At 35.3% G+C, this 26,476-nt stretch overlaps 1 protein-coding gene across 3 annotated transcripts in view; it reads left to right on the top strand.

Moving 5' to 3' along the window:
- UNC79 (unc-79 homolog, NALCN channel complex subunit) overlaps positions 1 to 26,476 on the top strand; it is a 310,022-nt gene that overhangs the window by 52,429 nt on the left and 231,117 nt on the right. For all 3 annotated transcript variants that reach the window (XM_044662137.1, XM_044662136.1, XM_044662138.1), the window contains exons 6-7: positions 2,734 to 2,822; positions 3,478 to 3,518. In XM_044662137.1, the coding sequence (XP_044518072.1) occupies positions 2,734 to 2,822; positions 3,478 to 3,518 (130 nt within the window). The remainder of the gene's footprint in view (positions 1 to 2,733; positions 2,823 to 3,477; positions 3,519 to 26,476) is intronic.

Genomic DNA, 26,476 nt, shown 5'->3' with positions numbered 1-26,476 from the left:
ATAAAACAATCTCAGGATTATCTACATAGAGATGATAATTAAGCCTATCGGAACTGATTAAATCACCAAGTGAGAGAGTACAGAAAAAAAAAGAGAAGAGGGCCATGGCCAGATGCATGGGGATTACCCATAGTTAATGGCCATTAGCTGAATGAAGTTCCAGCAAAAAAGACTGAGAAGAAATAGACAGGTAGGAGAAAAATCATGAGAGCAGAGTTACAAAAACCCAGAAAACTGGGATACTTGTGGATGGGATTTATTGTGTAGATATGAAGAAAAGTAAGTTAAAAAATAAGAAAGATTTTAAGATTTCATTTATGTACAATCTTCTCTTTTTTTGGAATTGTTTTATTTGGTTTTATAAAATTTGGAATTAAAACAATTCCTGAGAGGAGTAAATGTCTAGGGGAAGAAGGTGGTCAATAATTTAAAATGCTGTGCATATTTCCTGTTTAAATGTTTCCCTTGGTTAAGAAGGATAAGACCTGAAAAAAATTCATTGGCTTTGATAATTAAGAGAAAATTGGTAACTTTGGAGAAAGCAGTTTTAGTTGAATGATGAGGTAAGAAGTCAGATTGCATAGAAGATTGCATTGCATAGAAGAGAATGAGAAGTGGAGGTATGTAGTGCAAATGGTTTTCTTAAGGAGGTTAGCAGAGACAGAGGAAAGATGTAGTATGATAGCTGGTGGATATGATGGGATATAGCGAGTGTTTTTTAAAGGTTAGGGAAGAATTGGATGTGTTTGTAGGTAGCTGGGAAGGAAGCAGTAATTAGGGAGAAATTGAAGATTAGCAAGAGAGTGAACCTTCCCTTGTAACAAAGAATGCTAGTTAAGCAAAACCATTGAAGATAAGTCACAACGTTTGGCAGCAGTACTTGGCACTGGTAGTCTTAGAACTCTTTAAGGAAAGGAGGGAGGTATATTTCCTCATTTTTACTTAGGGTCAAGATTGGTTATTGTTATTCGTTTTAATGTTCTTTTTGTTTACATTCTTATAGTCATTATACATATTTTTTCTTGTTTCTTCTCACATTGTATCAGTTCATACGTCTCCATATTTTTTGAGTTAGTCATTCATCATTTCTCTTGATGCAATAATATTCAGTTACATTTATATACAATAATTTATTCAGCTATGCTCAAATTTATGAGCATCTACATTATTTCTGGTTTTGCTAAAAGGATTTCTTTAAACTTAGCCATTCCCACTGTTATTTTTCAATACCGTTGAAATTCCTTCAGACTTTGGATTTTAAGGCTGATTGGAATAATATGGTTTGGTAGTTTTTTTCCTCTCAAAATCAGTAAATGCAATTAAAGAACAGAGCTTTGGTATGTTTTTATGGCCTCTGGGTAGAAGGAAATTTCAGAAGACTTTGTACCAAGCACATTAACAGCACAGCAGGGGGTGTGTATATTTTGAAGACCAGGAAGAATTGAAAATGACCTTGGAAAATTAGACAAGTAGACTTTCTCTTAATTTGTTCACTGATGGAACATTCTCTTGAAAAGTGGCTAACCCATTTGCCCTTCTAGATGCTTTATCCATGAAATGCTAGATATCCAGATGTTTGAAAATACCCAGAGAGTTTGCAAGACTATTATGTAACAGGATAAACAAATCAGAGCAGAGGAATAGTGTTATAATGAAAACAGTTAATTGACCTGATTTCAATCCTGGATCTGCTACTTACTTTGCTGTGTGACCTTGGGCAAGTCACTTCTTTCCAAGTCTCAATTTCTTTCTCTGTAAAATGAGCAAGTTGGATGAGTTGATCCTTAAGGTCTCTTGCAGCTACCACAGGCTATGATTCTAATTAGGTGGAGGGGGGAAAATCTTTTTGTTCAATGAAATCATTGATCTATTTGGGCCATGGAGTTAAAGTTTATTCAATGGTAGTTAGAATGATCAACTTTCTGAATGAAGATTGACTTAAAAAGCAAAGATTCCAGACCAGCATCTTAGAAAAGAGAAATATACAGCTATTGTAGAGAAAACCAGGGGAAAGTCAATTGCTTAAAGTGTAACTTCCTTATGCGGTTGCACTTTTCCAAACCATAATTGTATTTTTCCAAAAAAGAAAAAAATGAACAACATGCATTCTCCCTTCTCTTTAAGAATGGTTAATCATTTTCCTTCTCCTGAAGAGACATTATTATCTAAGTTTATTACTTTAGAGAGTGATTTGCCACTCCAGTGATCCATAACCAAGTGAGAAGATCTATTGTAATATAATACCCTTTAAAAATATTTTCAGAGGATGAACAATCTTCAGCGCTCTCACTATTTGGATTAAAAAGGAACAGCAAAAATGAAGAGATACAACAGTTAATTTAAAACTCAAACATATAATATTTAATTGAAAGAGCAGTTATAAATTCTGTAGATTTTCATTGAAACATTGGTCTGCTTTATCAGAGAAAAGTGAACTGATATAAGCAAAAGAGCATAAGTTAGAGCAAGAATTAGGTTCAATGCCTTGCTCTGCTACTTACTAGCTGCATTGCCTTTGGAAAGTTATTTAGTTTCTTGAGGTCTTAGGTTCTCTGTATGTAAAATGGACATAATTCTTATTTCATTGGGTTTTGGCAATGTTTAAAATTGAGAAATATATGGAAGGCATCAATGTAAAGAATTGTTAGTTTTGGTGAAGCTACATGTTTTAGCAACAGCGAAGATGCCATACGTAGAGAAATGTTCACTTTTGACCTTTTCTTTGTATTTCAGATGTGCATAGACCCTTCTCTGTCAGTGGCTTTAGGAGATAAACCACCACCATTATACCTTTGTGAAGAATGCAGCCAGCGAATCGCAGGGTAGGTAAAGTCATCAATGTCACAAATAAAATGAAATTCAGAAACAAAGTCCTTCCACTACTAGCATTGGAGACTAGGAACCAAGCTTCTCTAAAACTTGCCCAATAATTAACTTTAAAGGTTTCACTGTATACCATTGAACACACTCCCAATCTTCCTTTAGAAGCTCTCTACATCGAACAGTTGCAAAATGACACTAGAAGCAGCAGGGGAAAACAATTATCTTTAATGAATTCAGCCTTGGATTTGAAGTATTCCCTTGTCACCAAGTCATGGCGTGAAGTAAATGCAATCAAAACCTATGGCTTTCAGATTAAACATATATTTCAGATAGGTATTTCTGCATATTAATTTTGTAGCCATCACAATTGGCTCTGCACAGACCATACTATATTTCTTCTGGTCCAATTAGCATTTGGAAAGCAGCATTAAAAAAACACAACTGAACATGATGAAATGACTATAATTTTAAATTTAACCTCAAAAGAGTAGACACTTTAAAAAAGTTTATTATGATAGGACTCTTAATTATGCTTCATTTCTATAAAAAAGGGTTTTTTTTAGCAATAGGAAGTATTCTAAAGCACTCATTCGGAGGGCAAGGTTGTAGTTGCAGTGTATTTAAAATATGAAATATCATGTTTTTTCTCTATAGGGATCACAGTGAATGGCTAATTGATGTTCTCCTCCCACAAGGTAGGATTTTCTTTGTTTAGGAAAGAGAATCAGTAATTATGAATAATGCCATTTTCCTTTGTGTATATCATTATTATTTATTTGTTTAAATGATTTAATTAAGACACTAATGACATTATATTCTTGACATATGAGTTGAGGGCACTGAGGGTTTGTAGCCTGGAATATTCTTGAAGTATTTGTTGGGCTTTCTCTCAGAAATGGGCAGCTGGGTGTCATAGTAGAGAAAGGGTTGGGGTAGGAGTCAGGAAGACTCATCTTCCTGAGTTCAAATGTGACCTCAGAGATTTACTAGCTGTGTGACCCTGGGCAAGTCATTTCATCCTGTTTGCCTCCGTTTCCTCATCTGTAAAATGAGCTGGAGAAGAAAATGGTAAGCCACTCCAATCTCTCTGCCAAGAAAACCCCAAATAGGGTCATGAAGAATCAGACACAATTGAAACAACTGAACAATGTCAACTCTCAAAAAAGAATTAGAAAAGGAATTATTCTGTTTGGCTCCAGAAGGCAGAACTAGGAACAATGGGTGGAATTGCAAAGAGACAAATTTATGTTTGATGAAGGGACAAACTTCCTAATGATTCTACCTCTAAAGAAGTGCAATGAGCTACTTTAGGATATAACAGGTCCCTTGTCCCTGAAGGTCTGTTGGAAAAGGCTGGATAATGACTTGCCCTGGATGTTGTTACATAGGAGATTCTTATTTGGCAGTTCTGAAAAACAAAAGCATCAAACATAGGTTATAGGTCCAGGGAGTATACAACGCTTCCCATTGTGCTAGAACCATATGAAAATGTAATGGAGAAATGTTGAACAAAATAAATAAAAATATAATAGAACATAGAAAATATTAATTTGTGATTTTCTAAGTATGTGGTCCACAGAGATAGGTTAATGTATAATGTATTGGTTAGTGGCCCTATTTCTCTTTGAGTTTGAAACCTCTACTGTAGAGCATGTGAATGGTAGAAAGAGCCCAGGAGTTGGGATAATAAACCTCAGCTTAAGTTCTTACTCTATTTTTTTATATATACATATATTTAAAACATATATGTTACATACATATATATATATGCTATTTATTAGCTGTATAACTATAGACAAGCCCAATAATCTTCTAGATTCAGTTTTCTCAGAGGTAAAATGGAGATAATAATTTTACTATCAATATCATGAGATGATTTTGAAGAAAACACTATCTAGTTCTTAAATGGCTATAGAAACTTTAGCTTTATGATGTTAATTTTGACTATTACCATCGTTGTACTTTTGGCCACATTCTGATATCATATGATAGCGGGTTTTGACTGTGCTGTGTCAGTAAAAATCATTTAACACTCTTGCTTCATGCCTGTGTTACAGAATATGAATGTTGACAAGAGAAGCCAAGTTAAAATGAATCAATTTCTTTGTCTAGCAATGATCATAAATATGTTCGTATGAATCTGATTGTTCCAGAGTTGAGTTTTCTATTCTTTGTACCAGCTGAGAGGGAAAGGTAGCAGATTTAACACAAAGGAGGAGGAAATGCTGGAGTTGAGTTCCTGTCTAAGGAAAAGCCAGTTCAAATGTGTCTTACCCTGATTGGATCAGAATTTTGATGAATTTGAGAAACTCTTTCTATGTGAGTCCAGAATTTTACAGTGAAAAGGAAGAAGAGTCAAAAGATGAGGAATTGAATTCAGGTTCTGCTATTTATTAGTGTGTGATTTTCTATTCTCTGAACCTCAGGCTCTTTATTAGTTAAAAAAAGGGGCTAATATGTTACCTATATCGCAGATTTTTCAAGTGATGCAAGCACTTTTTAAACTGTAAAGAGTCATATAAAAGTGAACTATTACCAGTACAATGCAAAAATTAGGCTATATTTTGTTGAAGTGTTAAGGAAAGACTAAGGTAACAGTGTGATGGACATCTGGTTGAAGATGTGTTTTCAGGTGATGAAGATCTGGGTTGGAGTTTAGAGATTAGGGCTGGAAATAAGAATTTTGAAGTTAATATGTTATAGGTAGTAGTGAAACTTCAGGTATAAATATTGCCAAAGAAGAGAGTGCAGAAAGAGAAGAGAGGAGGACCAAATGAAGAACCTTGGTAGATACCTTCTTTAAGATATAGAATTGTATTTGATTGCATGTTCTGCTGGAAGTTATGAGATGAAGAGCTAACAAAGCAACCAGAGGAGTAGGAGTTAGAAAGATGAGAGGAGAACCAAGATACTGTGACATTTTTGAAATGGAGAGGAAATTCCACAGGAAAGGGTATTAGTGAGGTCAAAAAAGACCAAGAGGATAACAGCTGAATAAAAAAACAACCTTTGGATTCAGCAATCAGAAGGTCATTAGTCATCTTAGAGAAAATAATTTTTGTAGAGTGGAATCAGTGGAAGCTAGTTTTCAAGGGGTTGAGTGGTTGGGTGGGAAAACTGTGGAGGCATTAGGTAGAAACAAAATTTCCAAAAAGTTTAGCAGTAAAGAGAAACAGAGATGGAATACTACTTAACTTCACTAGAAGGGTCAAGAAAAGCCTTAATTTTTTTTTTTAAGACGGAGAAATTATTAAAATGATTGTGGGCTGATACAAAAGAACCAGTGAAGAGGATGAGATTTCATATAGTTGAGAGAAAGGGGATGGCTAATCAAAATCTTAGAAGAGTTGGGGGCAAATGCAATTAAGAGGACAGGTCAGGCAAGTTTTATTGAGCTGGAAGGGATGCCTGCGTCTTCTATGATTGCAAGAAAGGAGTAAGGAGTAGTAATGATAAGAATGAAGGAAGGGTTCTAGAGAAACTCGTGCAAGTTGAACTGTCGTCTTAGAAAAGCAACATGTTAAGTATAGTGGATAGAATACTGACTTGAGCCATAAAACCTATTAAATTCAAATTCCACCTCTGATGTTTGACCCTGGGCATATCACTTCAACCCCTATGGGAATCTATTTCTTTATCTATAAAATAGGTGATCTTAGAGGGTTTCTACAACTCTAGCTCAATAATGAGAGTGACACAAGGCACTGACAAAGAAACTCAAAGCCAAAATTTGTTCAGTTTATTTCAATCCTGTGGACAGACTGCAAAAATTATTTATTAGGTAACTCACCTTCATTGAATCTAGTATAGGTCATCCACAAATGATTTTATTCACAAAAATATTACAGTTACTTTTCATTATTTATTTTCAAAAATGGACACTACCCTGGGGTTCCCTCAGATGAAAGCAAGTACCTTCTTTAGTTTTGCCCTTCATTATGAAAGAAAGCTGAATAAAATGAAATTTAAAACTGTATCAATTTAGGTTCTAATAAGTACTAATTTTCAGGATCTGGGCTGTTGTTTCTTACTTTATCCTTGTTCACAGAATGAAAATTAATAGCATAAAGATGAAAAGAAAATAGCATGAACAAAATTCATTTCAGTTTAACAAATATCAATTGAACATCTACTATTTTGAAGGGAGAAATTTAAAAATTTCTTTCAGGGTTAAATTTTTTTAAACCCTTACCTTTTGTCTTAGAATCAATACTGGGTGTTGGTTCCAAGGCAGAGGAGTAGTAAGGGTTAGGAAATGAAGGTTAAGTTACTTGCTCAGGGTCACACAGTTTAGAAAGTGTCTGAGGCCATATTTGAACTTAGGACCTTCTGTCTCTAGGCCTGGCTCTCAATCCACTAAGCCAACTAGCTTCCCCCAGGGTTAAATTTTTTGGGAAAAAGCTCCCATTTATTTGTAAAAATTGGCTTGCTAATAGCAAATTAATTTTTTTATTCATTTAAACATTATGTTTGCCTCATTCCTGTGCTTACTGTGCTATAGCTAGGTACTTGAAAGTATCAAGATAAAATTTCTGTAAAATAATGAAAAAATTTAGTTTGTTTTTCACAAATTCAAATTCTTTTTGTCTCAATTGATCCAAGTATGCATGTAATGTTTGCTCTATTAAATGCTTTGTTCATACTGTGGCAAACATAGTATTTGCTTTTCTTCATTCTCTTGGAATCTGTGTTAGCTTTTGGTCTGTCAATTACCCCCCTCTCCTGGCTGCTCTCTTTACCCATTACACTGTTCTCATCTGCTTTGATTCTTAATTGCCTGACCAATCCTTCTCAATCTCTCCTGCTGGATCATTGTGCATATTTTTTCCCTTAAGTCTCTCCTATTCTTTCTTCTTTTTTCATTCTAGACTTTCCCTTAATAATGCCATTAGCTTCTATGGATAACATTATTATCTATCTATATGTGTGATTTTCAGATTTATACATTTAGTTATAATATATTCCTGATCTCCAGTTCCATTTGTTGACTATTCCCACTCACCTGGGCAGCTAGGTGATACAATAGTGGTAGACCTGAAGTCAGAAGACTCATCTTTAAAAAAAAAATAAATTTTTTTTTAACTCTTACCTTCCATCTTAGAATCATTACTGTGTATTGGTTTCAAGGCAGAAGAGTGGTAAGGGCTAGGCAATGGGGGTTAAGTAACTTGCCCAGGGTCACACAGCTAGGAAGTGTCTGAGGCAAGATTTGAACCCAGGACCTCCCATCTTTAGGTCTGGCTCTCAGTGCACTGAGCCACCCAGCTGCTCCCCCCCCCCAAACCCTCTTTTTTAGATTCATCTTTATCAGTTCAAAATTTACTAGCTGTGTGATCCTGGGCAGGTCATTTTATCCTGATTGTTTCTGTTTTCTCATTTGTAAAATGTGCTGAAGAAAGAAATGGCAAGCTGATCTCTATCTTTGTCAAAAAGCTCAGTGGATTGAGAGTCAGGCCTAGAGACAGGAGGTCCTAGGTTCAAACCCGGCCTCAGCCACTTCCCAGCTGTGTGACCCTGGGCAAGTCACTTGACCCCCATTGCCCACCCTTACCAATCTTCCACCTATGAGACAATACACCAAAGTACAAGGGTTTAAAAAAACAAAACAAAACCCTTTAAATTAGGTCACAAAGAGTAAGATACAACTGAATGTCTAAATAACAATGACAATCCACCTGGATGTCATGGGCATCTCAAATTCAGTATGTCCAAATTGGAACTAAATTCCCCCAAATCTACCTTTTTTGGGTACTTTTTAATTTTGGTCAAGAGTACTACAAACTAGGGGGCAACTGGGCAGCTCAGTGGATTGAGAGTCAGGCCTACCTTTGGGAGCTCTTGGGTTCTAATATGGCCTCAGACACTTCCTAGCTGTGTGACCCTGGGCAAGTCATTTAAACCCTATTGCCCATTGCTTACTTCTCTTCTGCCTTGGAACAAATACACAGTGTTGATTTTAAAGTGGAAGGTAAAGGTTAAAAAAAAGGTGTACTACAAACTTTCCAGTTATCTAGTTTCTTAACCTTAGAGTAATTCTTGACTTGTCAACTCTCCCTTAGTTCCTACATTCCATGTTAGCAAGTGGTTTTTTTTAACTCTTTCCTTCCTCCTGAGTAGGGAAGAGAGGAATGCAGCAAATCTTACCTAGAGGATGACTCTGATTTAGTCTAATTCTCTATCCACGGTAGACAATCCTTTCAATGTGACCTTTGATGGATGGATGCTGGTTTTCCACAGAACTCATCCTACCTTTAGTCAGCTTTGTTCATTAGAAAGTTCTTCTTTTTTACTTTGGTGTTTAGATGATAGATGGTAGATAGATCATCTATGGATGAGATAGAGATCCATTTCTCTTGGTGGATTGAAAACCACCGATGCCTTCTGATTCCCAATATCTTGTTTTTCCTCTAACTCCTATAAAAGTCTTTTATTTTTCTGGTAAATCCTCTATAAAGAATCTACCAAACACAGAGTAGTCCTTTTAATAGTTATTTTGATAATCAATTAATCTAAAGCATTGGTTTAGCAATTTCTATGTGCTTGGAACTGTGCTAGAATCTGAAGTTACAAGATGAAAACTGAGACAACTTTTGCTTTCAAGGAGTTTATAGGCATCCTATACAACATACATAGATAAATATATGTAAAATAAATTTAAAGTAGCTTTATACAAGGTAATTATTAAGGAAGGAAAGCAGGCAAGGAACCCAGAAGAGACTTCATGGAGCCCTCATCAAGGAAATAAGGGATTTCTAAAGATAGTGTCATGGAGACATACTTTTCTGGATTTGGGGAGGTAGCAAGTTTCTTATCCTAAAATTATTCCCAAAAGAATTTAAACTTTGCATTATAGGATAACAATATATTCCCCACTGAGGAGGACATTGATAAACTCAGGGATCACACAGTGATACATGGCTGAGTTATGAGGTATATGAATCAATTGTCAAAAGAAAGTAAAAAAATTAAAAAATCCAAATAAAAGAGAAAAAATAACTTATGGATGAAATATAAAATATCAAAGCCTTATTTGTAAAAATTCTAAGTAAAGGAAAAATAAACCTATAACACATCTTTGAATCAGGGCCTGATTAAAGTGATTCATATCCCATAAACTTGTAGTAGCAATTTAGCACTCAGCAGGTAGGACTAAAGAAAATTTGCCACACTATGAAAGACAGAAAAAGGACTAGATTTTAGCAGCAAATGGCAAATAGCATTCCCTGGTCTAATTTTACCTTTTCTCTCAGGGATAGGGGGGCCAGGATGGCAGCTAAAGTGAGGTGCTTGATAGTAGTGTGGCTTGGGGAACTCCTGTGTCTAACATATGTCAAACAGCCACAACCTCGAACCTCAAGCAAGTTCAAGTCCTCTTGTTATGGCGCAGAATCTCATTAATCCCATTGGGACTGGTTTGGTCTCTTTGACTGTGTGCTTGATTGGCACTATGCAGGTTCTCTTTGTGCTTCCTTGGCAGTGTGCAGTGGCTCTTTTTGTATTCCCTTCTCCTGGAATCAGAAACAATCATTAAGCAAAGTCACATAATTTTTAAACAATCAATGGCACTGTTTTTATAGTCTAAAGCTTTTGGGTATGCATTGACGTTAGGAATAATGAACATTTTAAATTTACTCTAGTGCAAAATAAAAAAAACACAACAAAACTCTTTAATACTGGTAACGTGCTTTAAGGACAAAAAAAAGGAGAAAAAAGGAAGAAAAAATAAAACTCATACTGTAATGCACAAAGAAGAGAAAAGAATAATAAAAATGTTTTAAAAATAAAAAAAATATATAATCAGTGACACACTGTTTCAGCCAAGGAGAGGTAGAATACAAAGGTTTCTTATTTAAAAATAAGATCCAGTTCCTCTTTTAACTTGGCCATGATCCACGTGAGTGCAAATGATGCATGTGAGTGCAAATTATTTTCCCTAAGTAACAGCTTTATAAAACAGTACTACAATAGGTAATGCACATTCAAAGAAATATCCAAATTCTCAAAATAATAATAGCTCAATTAATGACAATAACAAACAAACCCATTATCATTAGGATTCACATGAGTCTCTATATAGCCACTTGCTGTGTGACATTTAAAAAACCTATGAAATGATGGATACTTGTCACAAGTTCTTTAGATCTAGCAAATCTTTCAACCTTGGCAAAGATATTTTTAACAAAGTCTATTACTGCCATCATTCCAAAATTTGGCAGAAGAGCCCATAAAAAACACAACACAAAACTCTTGTACTGCTGATGAAAACCTTTGGGTTCTAAAAATGTCACCAAGAATCTAGATCATTCTGGTGGAAGGGTAGAATAAGCTGAAGAGTTAAAACTATAAAAATCTATTCAGAAGCTACTAGACTTCCCAGGAAAATCCTTCCCACCTCCCGGATGAGATTATAACTCATTACATATAGAGATCCTGCTCTATAACCAGAGACTTATCTGAGTGGCCTACGGTGGTCATTGGATGTAAAGAATGAAACAAATTGGAAGCACGGCTTGTTAGCTCAAAGTGCTCTGAGGCACAATGGAGTCACCAGTTTATTATATAGAAAGTTAAAGATCCCCTTCCCCCAAAAGCCCAAGAAAGTTTCCCTCAATTACAGAGATCAGTATTTTTACTATAGTCAAAACAAAAGCCTTAGAAGCCTCCAGGTATAGATAAAAACCTATGCTAAACTATCAACTATATGTGTTATCATTAAGTGAAGCCTGGGGCATCTTGTTAGGCTGGAAAGCCCCTGAATTTCTCAGTTTTGATGGTCTTAAACAATATTTTTGAGCCTCATTATTTTACTTTAATTCTGGGCAAAATGCCCCTGCTAAAGGTTCAACCTTGGCTGTACCAGGCAGCTACATTCTTGGCTCAAGGGAAACTGTGTTAACCCTGCTCCTGCTGGATTACTGAGAGCCCAAAGCTTTTTCAATAAGACTATATTGCATGTTAAAGAAAGGTGTGAAATATGAAAGGAATCAAAAGAGGAATCTCAGATTTTTATTTTAGATATCCCACTCTGGTCTTGACCATGATAGGGAGAAAAGGTCAATACACAGCTCTGCCAGTCTGTATTGATCTTTTGATGGGGTTCCAGATAAAAATATCTACTTGAGATTCTAATTTCTCTTAAGTGCTCCTGACATATTCCCCCTTCTCTTCAAAATAACATGATTTGTTACACAGGAAAACTTTGAATAATGAAAGAAGTTATAAATTGGTTAGAATCATCAGTTATAGCAGGATCTGATAGGATTTACAGATCAAAGTGTTTGTTTACGGCTCTCTACAATTACAGGGTAACCAAGCTCCTTTTTGGGGACCTCCCTCCCTCTGGTATAAGACTGTAACAGTTTAAGAGATTTGTCTCCAATATGTATGTCCCATCCATTTTAATGTGGAGCCAAGGACTAAAATAATGAAAATCACTTCAGATGTCTCATCCATTACATTTTTAATAAATGTGGAAATGGGGAAATACAACAATGCTATTTCACTTCACTTCAACTACTAAATGGACCCTTACCTCTTGTTACAAACAACTTGTTACAAACTCAAAGGCAGGCAAATGATCAGTCAGATGTAGGGATGCTACTAGATAGATAAAAATCATGTCTGAAGACACCTTAAAATCAATTGAGATATTTAGCTCATTAAATTCTCCAAAGGTTGTATACAGGTTGTAACCAGTTTGATGGAGTCCATCCATCCATCATCTATGTGACAATTAACAAAGGCAAAAAGGAACAAAAGGCTGTTTAGGCAATATACGACTTTGATGGATCTGGTGGCAAACCCAGCATCCATGAGGACCTATGGTTTTGCCACTGAAAAGGGTTTGTGCAAGTTGTTTATGGACATCTACAATGGTATTTTCTTCAGTCCTCTCATGGGGAAAGTACAAATAAAGACAATATAACAGAACATATAGCTAATAACCAAAACACAGTAGGTGAAAATGATTCAGTGTAACAGAATAGTATAGATCAGATTAAAAAGTGAACTTAAAAAATTGAATTTTAAAACAATCAGCAAATACAATAAGTATGACAGGATATAGACATGGAATTCAAGAGTCCTTTTCTCTAATTCCAATAAAGACTTGTTCATTATTATGGAGGGTAAACAAAACTGAAAATAGTTAGCAATCAATAAAACAATGGAGTCTGAAAAGGTTTAAAAGGTCACCTCCAGACTTCTATTAAGGTTCCTTCCCCTCCCCAGTATTATCATCCATTTAGATTCCTTTGATCACACTTCTGGAGTTCCCCATACATGCACTGGGCATAGTGTGGACAAATCCCATATTGAAAGTGTTGCAGAGACTGGGAAGGCCAAAATAGTAAGGGGGTATAGGCAGAATCTCAAGAGTACTCAAGGTAATCACAAAGACCAGTGCACTGAGGAACAATATAAAGAAAAGACATCATAAAACTGGAAGCTGCATGAGCTTGGTAAGACTTTCTGGAACCAGGAACTGTTTGAGATAGGCAGGAAACTGGGCTGTGTTTGCAATCTCTAATTCCATTCCATAGGTGGCGCTACCCTGGTATGCACTGCCTAGGAGTAAAAGCCTCACAAGGAACGTTCGGGAGAAGAGTTCTGTTCCTTCCCCCTCACAGGGGTAAAACCAGTGGCCCCATGATACCTCAGTCCCGGTCAGCTTAAAAATCAGCTTGGGAAGCCACAACAAGCAAGGGAAAGGGGGCTTTATACTTCACCAGCTTCTTAAGAACTCCCTGTTTGTGTGTTGAAAAGACGTGGCACAGGCTTACAGCAGGGGTCTGGTCCCCGGTAAGCAGAGGCTGCAGGCTGGGCAGGGACTGTGTAGGCTGAATTGGCAGCAGTAAGTGGCAGCAGCAAAGCAGTCAGCAGCAGTGGGAGCAGGAACTATAGCAGTGCACCAGAAGCAGCAGGAGAGAAACACAGTTTTGCAAAATTTATTTACTCCCTATTCTTTACTCAATGGCTTAAAAAAATTGAGAATTTTTAAATTTTTAAAAATGTAAGATTAAAAATTATATCTAGTACTCCAAGTATTATATTTCATAAGAATTTTATTAATAATAACTTTAAGCAGAGGAAATAAAAACTGTGAGGAGAGAGAGAGAGAGAGACAATCTGACCATGTTCCCAGGGAAGAGGAGAGTGTGGGAAGAAGAAAAAATGGCAGGGTTATAGAAACTTTTATAACCAAAACATAAGGACACAATGTGGGGACAAAAAAGGAAAGGGATTCTGGGAGATGAAGTCCAAGGGTACAAAATTCTATTTACAGGATATTTATGACAGGTATTTGTGGATTGAGTCAGAATGAATAACTGAAGATAACATTGAGTCTATGAGCTTGGGTGACTGGAAAGATGATAGTGCTCTTAATGATAATAGAAAAGTTTGGAAAAGGAGAGGGTTTTGTAAAAAAAAAATGATCTCTGTTTTAGACATAAAAAAATAAAGCTATTTTACCAACTAATATATATTAGCAAATTTCCACATAGGTTTTTCAAAAATATATGATCCAAATTGTCTCTCTTCCTCCTTTTCCTCTCCCCTCCCAGAGCTGGCAATTCACTTTGAGTTGTGTATGAATTATCATGCAAAACATATTTTCATATTGATCATTTTTTAAGAGAATAATCATATAAAATCAAAACCTTAAAATAAAAATGCAAATAAACTAAAGTGAAAAATAGTATGTGTTGATCTACATTCCAACTCTTACAGTTCTTTCTCTGGAGTGGATACTATTCTTTGTCATAATTCCTTCAGAATCATTTTATTGCTAAGAATAGCTAAGTCTTTCACAACTGATCATTCCACAACATTGCTATTACTGTGTACAATATTCTCCTGGTTCTGCTTATAGTTCATGTAGATCTTTCCAGTTTTTTTTCTGAAATCATCATTTTCATCATTTCTTAAACCACAATAGTCTTTTATCACCATCATATATTACAGTTTGTTCAGCCACCACCAAACTGATGGACATCCCCTCAATTTCCAATTTGTTGCCACCACAAAAAGAGCTGCTATAAGTATTTTTATGTTAGTATGTCCTTATTCTTTTTTTTAACTTTTTAGAATACACACCTTCTAGTGGTATTACAGGATCAAAGGATATGAACAGTTTTATAACCCTTTGGACATAGTTCAGAATTGCCCTCCAGAATGGTTGGATCAGTTCACAACTCCATGAGCAATGCATTGGTGTCTCAATTTTGCCATAGCCCCTCCAATATTTATCATTTTCCTTTACTGTCATATTGGCCAATTCAATAGATGTGAGGTGATAGTACAGAGTTTTTAAAATTTGCATTTCTCAAGTCAAGAGGGATTTAGAATGTTTTTTCATATGATTATTGATAGCTTTAATTTTTTCATCTGAAAACTGTTTTTTTCATATCCTTTGACCATTTTTCAATTGGTGAATGACTTCTATTCTTATAAATTTGACTTAGTTCTCTTTATATTTGAGAAATGAGACCTTTTTCAGAGGAATTTGTTATAATTCCTCCCTCTCCCCCAGTTTGTTGTTTTCCTTCTAATCTTGGTTACATTGGTTTTGTTTGTACAAAAGCTTTTTAATTTAATATAGTAAAAATTATCCATTTTACAGTTTGTAATGTTCTTTCTCTCTTGTTTTGTCATAAATTCTTCCCTTTTCCACAAACCTGACAGGTAAACTATTTTATGTTCCCCCAATTGACTTATAGTATGACCGTTTATGTCTAAATCACATACTCATTTTGACACTCTCTTGGTATAGAGTGAGATATTGGTTTATACCTAATTTTTGCCAGATGGTTTTCTAGTCTTCCCAGAAGTTTTTGTTAAACAATGAGTTGTTATCCCCAAAGCTGGGATCTTTAGGTTTATCAAACATTAGATTGCTAAGGTCATTCACCCCTAATCTATTCCAATCATCCATAATTCTATTTCTTAGCCAGTACCAGATTATGGTATCGCTAGGCCACCATCTGTCATGATTTTTTTCATTAATTCCCTTGATATTCTTGATCTTTTGTTCTTCCAGATGAATTTTATTATTTCTTTTAGTAACATAAAATATTTTTTGATAGTTTAATTGGTATGGCACTGAATAAGTAAATTAATTTAGGTAGAATTGCCATTTTTATTATATTAGCTTGGCCTACCTATGAGCAATTAATGTTTTTCCAGTTGTTTAAATCTAACTTTATTACTGTGTAAAGTGTTTTGTAATTGTGTTCATATAATTCCTGTGTTTGTCTTGGCAAACAGATTCCCAAGTGTTTTATATTGTCTAACGTTATTTTAAATGGTATTTCTCTAAGTCTTGCTGCTGGAGTTTGTTAGAAATATATAGAAATATTGAATATTTATGTGGGTTTATTTTATATCCTGCAACTTTGCTAAAGCCATTTCAACTAGTTTTTTAATTGATTGTCTAGGATTCTTTGCAGATATCATCTGCAAAGAGTGATAGTTTAATTTCCTCGTTGCCTACTTTAATTTCTTCAATTTCTTTTTTTTCTCTTATTCCTAAAGTTAGCATTTCTAGAACAATATTAAATAATAGTGGCGTTAATGAGCATTCTTGATTTACTCCTGATCTTATTGTGAAGTCTTCTAACTTATACTCAGTGCAGATGATACTTGCTGATGGTTTTAGATAGATACTATCCATTATTTTAAAGAAATGTCTATGCTTTTATTTTTGTATTTGTTATTGTATGAACTATTTGGCAAAATAAACAAAGAAGAAGTCGTACCAAATTCTACTTATGACATAAATAATGTGCTGGTACCTAAGTCAAAAACAGAGAAGGAAAATTACAGACTAGTTTCCTTATTGATACAAAAATCTCAAGTAAAATACAAGCAAAGAGACTTTAGCAATATATCACAAGGATTATTCATTATAACCAGTTGGTATTTATTTATTTTTTTAAATGCTTACCTTCCATCTTAGAATCAATGCAGTGTATTGGTTCCAAGGCAGAAGAGCAATGGAGGTTAAGTTCTTCCTATGCTTTCAACAGTGGTTGCATTTTGTCAAAGGCTTTTTCTTCTTGTTATTTTTTTGCACTCAATCTCTTATTTATTATGATATGAAAACATACTATGACAATTCAGAATGACTCCTGCTGAGTTGTTTCTACTCCATATAAATCAGAACCCTAATTAGTTCCCTGCAAATTCCTGGGACATGCCTAGAGCTTATGCAATGGCTTTCAATATTTATTAACAATCAAAAGATCAAATGAATTTCAAATTGACTGTTAATAAAAAGGAAGCCCTACATTTCACCACAGGTCTCAAAGCTTGGTAGGTCCTTTACTGTTGATAAATCTGGTCTCCTGTGATGAGTTTTATAATAGAATTGATTATCATTCTCAAACTTCTGCTACTGATTCTGACCCAAAAGGAAAGAAAATCTGAAGAAAAAAAATCTGAAGAAAAAAAATCTGAAGGGTATTTTAGATTTACCCTAGGCTTCAAGTGGAAGAAAAATGTAACCAAGTACTAACGACAATAAAATTAAGCTTTAATCAGTGTTTTTTTTTGTATATTATCAGTGTTTTTTTTTGTATTTATTTTGTTGTATTTTATCAGTATTTTAAGTTTTTCAAAGTTTTCTACTTTTTTATTTATTTTGTTTTTGTTCTTAAAAATCTTTATTTAATTAATTAATTTAGGATATTTTTCTATGGTTACATGAATCATATTCTTTCCCTTGCCTGCTCCCAAAACCAATGAGCAATTCCACTGGGTTTTATTTTTCTTCTTATATTGAGATAATCATGTGATGTCTTTTAGTTTTGTTATTGAAATGTTCAATTATGCTCATAGTTTTCCTAATATTAAACCAACCTTGTATTCCTGGTATAAATCCACTTGGTAGGGGCAGCTGGGTAGCTCAGTGGATTGAGAGCCAGGCCTATAGATGAGAGGTCCCTAGGTTCAAATCTGGCCTCAGATACTTTCTAGCTATGTTACCCTGTGCAAGTCACTTAACCACCATTGCCTATCCATTATTGCTCTTCTGCCTTGGAACCAATACACAGTATTGGTTCTAAAATGGAAGGTAATGAATAATCCTTGTGATATATTGCTAAAGTCTCTTTGCTTGTATTTAATTTGAGATTTTTGCATCAATAAGGAAATTGGTCTGTAATTTTCCTTCTCTGTTTTTGGCTTAGGTATCAGCACATTATTTATATCATAAGTAGAATTTGTTAGGACTTCTTCTTTGCTTATTTTGCCAGATAGTTCATACAATATGGGAATTAATCAATGAATATTTTTGAAATTACTCATCTGTTTCACCAAGACTGTCAGATTTATTGTCATATAATTGGGCAAAATAGCTTCTAAAGATTGTGTTAATTTCCTTATTCATTGGAGGTGAATTCACCCTTTTCATTTTGATACTGGTAATACTTTTGATATTCCCCCTCTCCCATAAAACAACTCCTAGTATTTATTAGTTCAATAATTCTCTTATTTTTAATTTTATTAATTTATTTCTCCTTTGATTTTTTAGGATTTCCAGTTTGGTCTTTAAATTGAGATTTTTTATTTTGTTCTTTTAAAAATTTTTTAGTTGCATGTCTAATTCACTGCTTTTCTCTATTTTACACCAGTGTGTGATTCTGATTGTGGTGCCATGATATTTGAATTTTTTCTTTCCGACTGTTTGCAGTATTTTCTCCTTGGCCTGGGAGTTCTTGACTTTGGCTATAATATTCCTGAGAGCTGTCATTTGGGGATTTATTGTAGGAAGTGATCCATGGATTCCTTCAATTTCTGTCTTACCCTCTTGTTAAAGCATATTGGGCTGTTTTTTTTTTTGATAATTTCTTGTAATATGATGTCTGGCCTTTTTTTTAATCATGTCTTTCAGGTAATAATTCTTAGATTTTCTCTCCTAGATCTATTTTTGAGATTAATTGTTTTTTTAAATGAAATCATTCATATTTTCATTCTTTTGATTTTGTTTTATTGTTTCTTGTTGTCTCTTGAAGTCATTAGCTTCTATTTGCCCAATTCTAATTTAAAAGAATGCTTTTTTTCTGTGAGCCTTTCCATTCGATCAATTCTACTTTTTATGGAACTCTTTTCTCTTTTTTTTCTTTATGGAACTCTTTCTCCCCCTCTTTTTCCATTTAATCAGTTCTACTTTTTAAACAACTCTTTTCCTCATTAGATTTTTATGCCTTTTTTTTCCATTTGACTAATTCTTCTTTTTTAAAGCTATTTCCTGTTTGCATTACTTTTTTTTCTTTTCACCATTTTTCTTCTGCCTCTGTTATTTGATATTTTAATTCCTTTTTGAGCTCTTCCTGTGCCTGAGACTAATTCCCATGTTTCTTTGAAGTTTTGCATGTGACTGCTTTAATCTCACTGATCCCCTACTGAGGTTTTGCCTTGTTTTTATGTTTAGGTGTTTCTTTTTCTGTTTGCTCATTTTCCCAGCCTTTAAAAAAAAACCCTTTTACTTTTATCTTAAAGGTGGACCATCTTATCAGGGTAGAGGGTACACTCTCTTAAACTTCAGTTTTTCCTTACTGCTATCCTCAGTTTTAGTTCTGGTTTTCTGCAACTTTCAGCTCTTTTAAGGTGGTATAATGATTGCCTGTGGGTTGAGAGCTCTGAAAGCCACCTCCTGCTGCTGATTCAGTCTCCTCCAGTGACTGCTGATGGCTTGTACGGCTCAGAGCACTGTGAGGTACTTTGCCCTGGGGTTAGGGGCTTTACTGCAGGCTTGTGCCAAACCCTGGTACATCAAGCTGTTGGCATGGATTGCTCTCCCATTGGCTTAGGCAGGGGGTCGGAGTCTGGAAGTTGGCTTGTTCCCAGGAGTGGAACCTGGAGTAGTGGGTAGGGGATGAGTGGCTTGTACTCTTCTGTGTGCAGTTTACTTCCAGTTTCCCCTTACCCAGTGAAATAGACCCTCTCTGTTTGCCTTTCAAGTTATTTTCTGCAGGAGAGTTACTTCACTCCATCTCCTTGCTGGTTCTGTGCCTCCAGTATTTGTTGAGGCATGTTTTTAAAGATGATTTGAGAGGATTCTTAGAGCAGTTCCAACTTTTCATGCTGCTACTCTGCCATCTTCTCTTTTAGACAGTTTGACCTTGAAAGGCATATTATATAGCCATCTCAAGATGTCCAAAGAGCAGTTGATGATGCAGAAGTAGAGCTGAGGAGAGAGCTTAGAAATGCATATACAGGCTTAGGAAATTTTTTACATTGTGCTTCCAGTGCGAGACAAAGAGAACGTTAGTTTGACTATACTACAGAGTGCATGGAAGAAGTGGGTAATATTTAAAGAAGTTAGAAAAATAGGTAGGAAGAAGGCTGTGAAGTGCTTTAAATGACAAATAGAAGATTATATTTGAGCTTAAAGGCAATAGAGAACCACTAGAGTTTATTGAAAGTAGGGCAATGACATGATTAGATAAATATAGACTTCAGTAAAATACACTTTTGTTTGTAGTTTGAATTGGAATGAAGAGAGACTTGAAGCTAGTGAGGAGGCCTTTGTCTCATAGATGTCACTGCAGTTCTTCTTAGCTGTCCTATCTGTTATTTATCAATTGATCTACATATACAATGGATCTCCTTTCCTGGTTATATTTACTTTTGATTACGATGTCTTTTTTATATACTTTGTCATGTATTAGTCATATTTTGTAGTATGGCATAGCTTGCTTATATCTACCATTTGTCTTTCCCTTGTCTTTGGGTCACCTGAAATTTTGATTATTCTGTAACATAGCATTCTATACATATTGGTTACGAAGATCGTCTTTGCATTATACTCCTTCCCAAAAGATATACAATCCAATTTTCTTTTACTATTTTATTATGAGCCCATGAAATTTTCTATTTTTAGTGTTTGTTCAAATTATTATAAATATTATGGAATAACTCAAGGGATTGCCTGTTAAATGCATGTCATGATCTGAACAATACACATTTTTCATCTATTTTAATTTTCATGTATATTTTCTAATTGATATCCTTTGAAAGATTGGATCTTACTGAGACAGCCCTAAAGTGTTACAGAGCTTGATGTAGTCAGTACAGTGTTATTTGCAAATGGAAGCATCTGGAGAACCTCATCATCTTCAGAGAATCTCTCTTCCATTTGTCTTTCATAGCACATCTTCCACGGCAGATACATATCTATCTATCAGTCTATCTATCTTTTTATCTATGTCTATCTATATCTATATATCTATATGTCTATCTCTTTCTGTCTTTGTCTCCCTCTCTCTCTCTGTCTCTATCGCTCTGTCTCTCCCTACCCCCTGACTATTTTATGACTTAGTATTACTACATAGAATTCTCTGTGTTGCCTCATATTGGAATCTTGTATGACCTCAATAAAACATGGAAAGTATCTTTTTAGAAAAGAGACTTTAAGGCTGTCTTTTATTCTGTCAAAATTTTTTTTGTAAACAACAAACAAAAAAATATAATGGGATCTTATTATAAAAATGCAATTTGTTGTAAAATAGCTTCTACAAAAGTCTTTCTGTTTTTTTTTTTTTGGAATCAACTTATACCATTCCCACAAAAATTTTATATAAATGAGAAAATAGATATATGAGTTGGTAGTTGATTTTTTTGGTTATTTTGGGGGGGAGGTAAAAATATCATCTTTGATCTTTTACATTCTTTTAGAATACCTTCTTTGAGGTGTCTTGAAAAGTATTTGGGGCTATTTTGTAGATTTGTCTGTTTCATGGAGCATCTTTGACAATAATCACCTTTTCACCAACCTTCTTCTGGTGTATCTTTGCTATTTCTTGGATAGAAGAGTGTTTGGAGCTCAAATTCTACTCGAAACTTTTCTAACTTGATAAATCCTCCCAGAGGATATTTTAGCACAGTGATGGTGAATCCATGACACGGGTACCAAAGATGGCATGCAGAGTTCTCTCTGTGGGTACTTGGCCATCCTCCCTCCCCACCTTCCCACTCCCAGAGTTCATTACTAGAAAGGAAAAGGGACTCAGGTAGAGCTGTTCCCCTCCCCTTCTCCACCACACCTCCCTGCCTCTTTGCCCAGCAACCCAATGGGAACACACAGTGGCTAAGGTGGGTGGTAGAGCTGGAGGGGAGCAGAGTGCTCAGGTCACTTCCCTCCTCCTCTCTATGCTGGCTGAGGACATTCCTCACTTCACCCACCCCTCCATCCGGGAGCACTTTCTCCTTCCCCTGTGTGGAGTGGTGGGAGGGCAGGGTATACCCAGCATGTGGTGTCTGAAAGGGCCAGCACAGCACTTAGTTTAGGAGATGGGGAGGGGGTGGGGCTCAGCACTCCGCCTCTAAAAGGTTCACCATCACTGTTCTAGCGTATTGTTGAAAACCCAGGGCTACTTCTATTTTATTAAGAAGTATCAGAATAGAACTTTTGTGGCAGCATTCCTTCTATTGAAGTGAAGTTTACCTCTCTGTAATGTCCACTGATTGGTCCTTTCCATAGTATCAATGGTGGAATGCTAACCCCTCTTCCTACTTCTATTAATGTTGTCTAAAATGGCATTAGTATTTTAGAACTTGTTTCACACTTTTGACTTATATTGAATTTTCATCAAGTAAACTTTCCCCCGTCTGATTTTTTAAAGGAGTTATTAATACAAGTTTTCTACATTATGCAATTATAAAATGTATTTTAAAAAATACAAAGCTAAATACAAGACTATATTTATCCCTATCAAATTTCATCATGTTAATTTTGGGTCTTGAAGGTTAATCTTAACCTTTCAAGACCTTGTAGGATCCTATTTCTGCTATCAAATGAATTAGTTATTTCTCCCAATTTTCATTATTTGCAACTTTAATTGTTCTATGTCTTGATTCAAGTTACTGATAAACATGTAGAGCCTCAGACAGCCAGATGCAGAGTCTTTTCACATTCACTAAAGGCATCTTTTCACATTAGTATTGATATAGTAAGCAACATTTATCTAGTCCACAATCATCTAATCTCACAAGTATATTATAAGCAACTTTGTCAAATATTTTCCGCCACCCAGATTGACCCACCATATTTATTGCATTTGCTTGATCACTCTTAAGCTTCTTTTGAACTGGACCTGTGATTCCATTGATATAGAGATATATATTTGAGGCAGCTATCACTACCAGTGCAGATCAGTACTTGCCAGGGGCACGGAGAGGTTAGGTGGCTTACCCAAAGTCATAGAGCTAGAATTTGTCAGAAGTGGGCAGTACTTGACTCTGAGATTGGTTCTCTATCCATTAAACATGTCCTCAGAAACAACAGTTAAGGAGTAGTTTAAGATGACTGTTTAGTAATTCCTTTTATCTCCATTTCCAAGCACTCATAAACCATTGTTTTATAATCCTTTCTAGAATTTTTCCAGGGAATGATGTCCCATACCTTGCCTATTTTTGAAAATCACAATATTTGTTGTTCTTCCATCCTTTTGGCATTTCTTCCATTTCCTACTATTTCTAAAGATTACATCTGGTGGTTTTGTGACTTTTTCTTCAATATTCTGTTTTCCATATTTTGGATATGTTTTGGGAAGTTTGCCAGAGCTAGGATTTTTGTCTCCCTGAGGAATGCATTTTCAACTGTCCTCAGGGGCAAGATGCACAAAATGTCACTTACTTAAGAGACACTAGTGCTGAGGAAGATGCTTTAAGAGGGGGAAAGGATAGTGGCAGAGAAGAAGCTTTCTATATTCATTAATTATTCTTTTTAACTAGGGGCAAACATGTTATTTCTGCTACTAAAACACTGGAAATGTTTTCTGCACCTACTAAATTCTTGACCATAAGTATGAAGAGTTGAATTCATTTAGAAGAATTAGAGGATGTTCTTACTTTGACTTATTTATTTTGGGTTTACTTATGTTTGATTTAATTTTTCCAGTGTGAAGATCACTCTCTTTTACAGGGCAATAGAAACAGATGAGAATTGAGTAGTTCTCCTTTCATCTTCCAATACAATGGGCTGATCTTTCCCTTGTTTTTTTTTCTGCTTCATAAACACTGCTCAATACACTTTTATTATTGTCCTCAGTTTATTCATATTCCTTAGCTCAGCTTTCCTGATGCTTCTCTTATAGTTTGTGCCACTCTTGTATTATTCCTTGGTTATGTGCTCTTCTTTTATTTTTAATACAAGTTTAAAACCATTAACTCATTGTACAACTCCCTATACAGCCACATCAGTTTCTTTAGATACTTCATCTTTTCCTTCTCAATTTGATCCTTCCTGATTATATCATAAGTTTTAACTTTATGAGAATTTCTCATTGCCTTTGAACTACTTTTTCTTTTTAGAGTCTTTGGCTATCTATATTGTAATTTCTATGAACTTAAAAAAATTATCTGTTTTCCAGATTACATGTAACAAAATTTTTTTCTGACGTTTTGCAATCCATATTCCCTCTCTTTCTTTTCCCTCCCTCACTTCCCCATCTCTTCTCTCTCTCTCTCTCTCTCTCTCTCTCTCTCTCTCTCTCTCTCTCTCTCTTTTTCTTCTCTTCCTCTTCCTCTCCTTCTCTCCCTTCCTGAAATGGCAGGACATATAAGTTATACATGTGCTATAATGCAATATGTATTTTGATGTTTGTCATGTTGTAAAAGATGACATATATCATCTATGAAATTTTTGAATCTTATTTCTCAGAAGTTTTCTGTACATATCTGGCATAGGCCAGCATTCTTTCTTTGACCTTTAGGGATTAATAATCACTTTCCCTGCCATGGTTCCTATTGCTTTCATGTCACCAGCTAGGTCTCATAAGTTGGAAAGAATTCCAGAGGAAAACAATCATAGAATATTAAGTTGGAAGGTAATTTAGGAGTCATTAAGTTCAACTTTTACTCAAAGTAGGAGTCTCTGATATTCTAGATGTGTAACATTCCAGACATGAAGCCTCTACTTGAAAACCTCCATTAACTGGGAACTCATTATTCCATTAAGCAGCCATTTCCATTTTTGGACATGTCTCTGAGTGGTAGAAATAAAAAAAATTTTTTCCCTCATATATTGTGCTAAAATTGACCTCCCTCCACATTCCTGACTCATTGGTCTTGGTTCTGCCGTAGGGCTAAGTAGGTAAAGCCTCTAGTCATATATTGTCTACCAACTCCCTGCGAGGTATATTTAATTTTTAATCAGGAGTTCATCATTTGTCATTCATTTCATCTCTAACATCTAGCACCATTCTCTGTGTTCCTACAACCATCACTTTACTACAGTCCCTTGTTACTTATTAACCATATCACTACCCACCCATTGCTAAATCTTGAGTGCAACTGTATTACCATTATCATTAAAAGTGGTTCTACTCAGAGATTCACCATACAAATTATACTTTTGCTATGCCTATTTATTGCTCTTTACCATGGCTATCCAAAGGTTCCAAGGAAAGCTAAATTTAAGTTAGTCCTTAAGTTTCCTTCTTGATTTCTAATGGTCAATTGATGGAACTAATTAGGAGTTAGCAATTAGCACTAGTTTGCTCAGCTAGAACTCCTTCCCTAAGCAATCACTAGCAGACACAAATAGCAAATACAGAGACCATTGACCACCATAGTTTTCCATATGGACAAATGACTTAAGAGAGTTTTGATGCTGCAAATACTTTCATTGAGATAGTACAGAACTCAGATCACTTAGATCACTCAAAATGAAACTTTGAAAACACACACACGCACACACACACACACACACACACACACACACACACTCTCTTTTCTGTCTAAGACTTGGTGCTGTGTGTGACCTGGGTTTTACAAACAGAATGGTAGTTGACTTAAAGTGGTAAAAAAATAAACCTGGGAAAAGGTTTCCCAGCCAACCCTCCTGCAACCATTGCTACTCATCCAGTTCCTACCATTCTGCTGAAGATCAAGTTAGGATGGAATAGGACATGAGAATGTACTAAAAAATTTTGCCAATGTGTATAGTGATAGTTTGGCTTTCACTAGCCATGCCATGTGCAGCCTTTATGTAGGGTTAAAGAGGCTTGAGGGATTCCATTATAAGTACTGTCTTAAAGAAGATATGGCAGAGAAAAATGGTTGATATAGTCAATAAAGAATTTTGTGCTAAGAAATCAATTAGTCTCTTTATTTGGCAGTGCATAAACAAAATACCCAATGAGTAATTCCTACTCTAAAGTTCTCCAAAGCATCATTATTATTAATTGTATAATTATCATGGCTATGCTAATGGAAACTGAGTACCCCTGACAGCCTCTACTAAGCAGGAAAGGCTTTGAGTAAGGGCCTGTTGGTTGTCAGAGTATCAGTTTTGCTAGAATTAGAGACATTTGCCACCAGAAAGTTGGCCACTAGGTAATGAAGCTTTTGGGCTACAGCAACTTTATGAAAATCTCTATTATGTCTTGATGAGATTGGGATCTTTGTGGTTTTTGTAGGTACCAATGAAGTACCTGCAACTGATGAATTGATAAAATTCTTAGGTTTTTGAAGTAGAAGTATTGTTATTGTGTAGACCTGAGTAACATAGTCTAAAGTTTTAGTGTTATACTTAAACTAACCCCACATGTCCAGCAAACCTAGGGCATTAAAATTTCAAATTCATTAACTAGGACAGTAGTTACCAAAAATATGGTCGGAAGATTCCCTGAACCCCAAGATTCTTTCA

This window comes from Gracilinanus agilis, chromosome 2 (assembly GCF_016433145.1).
Source record: "Gracilinanus agilis isolate LMUSP501 chromosome 2, AgileGrace, whole genome shotgun sequence".
In the NCBI taxonomy this organism is placed as follows: Eukaryota; Metazoa; Chordata; class Mammalia; order Didelphimorphia; family Didelphidae; genus Gracilinanus; species Gracilinanus agilis.
This window is presented reverse-complemented; position numbering and strand designations above follow the sequence as displayed.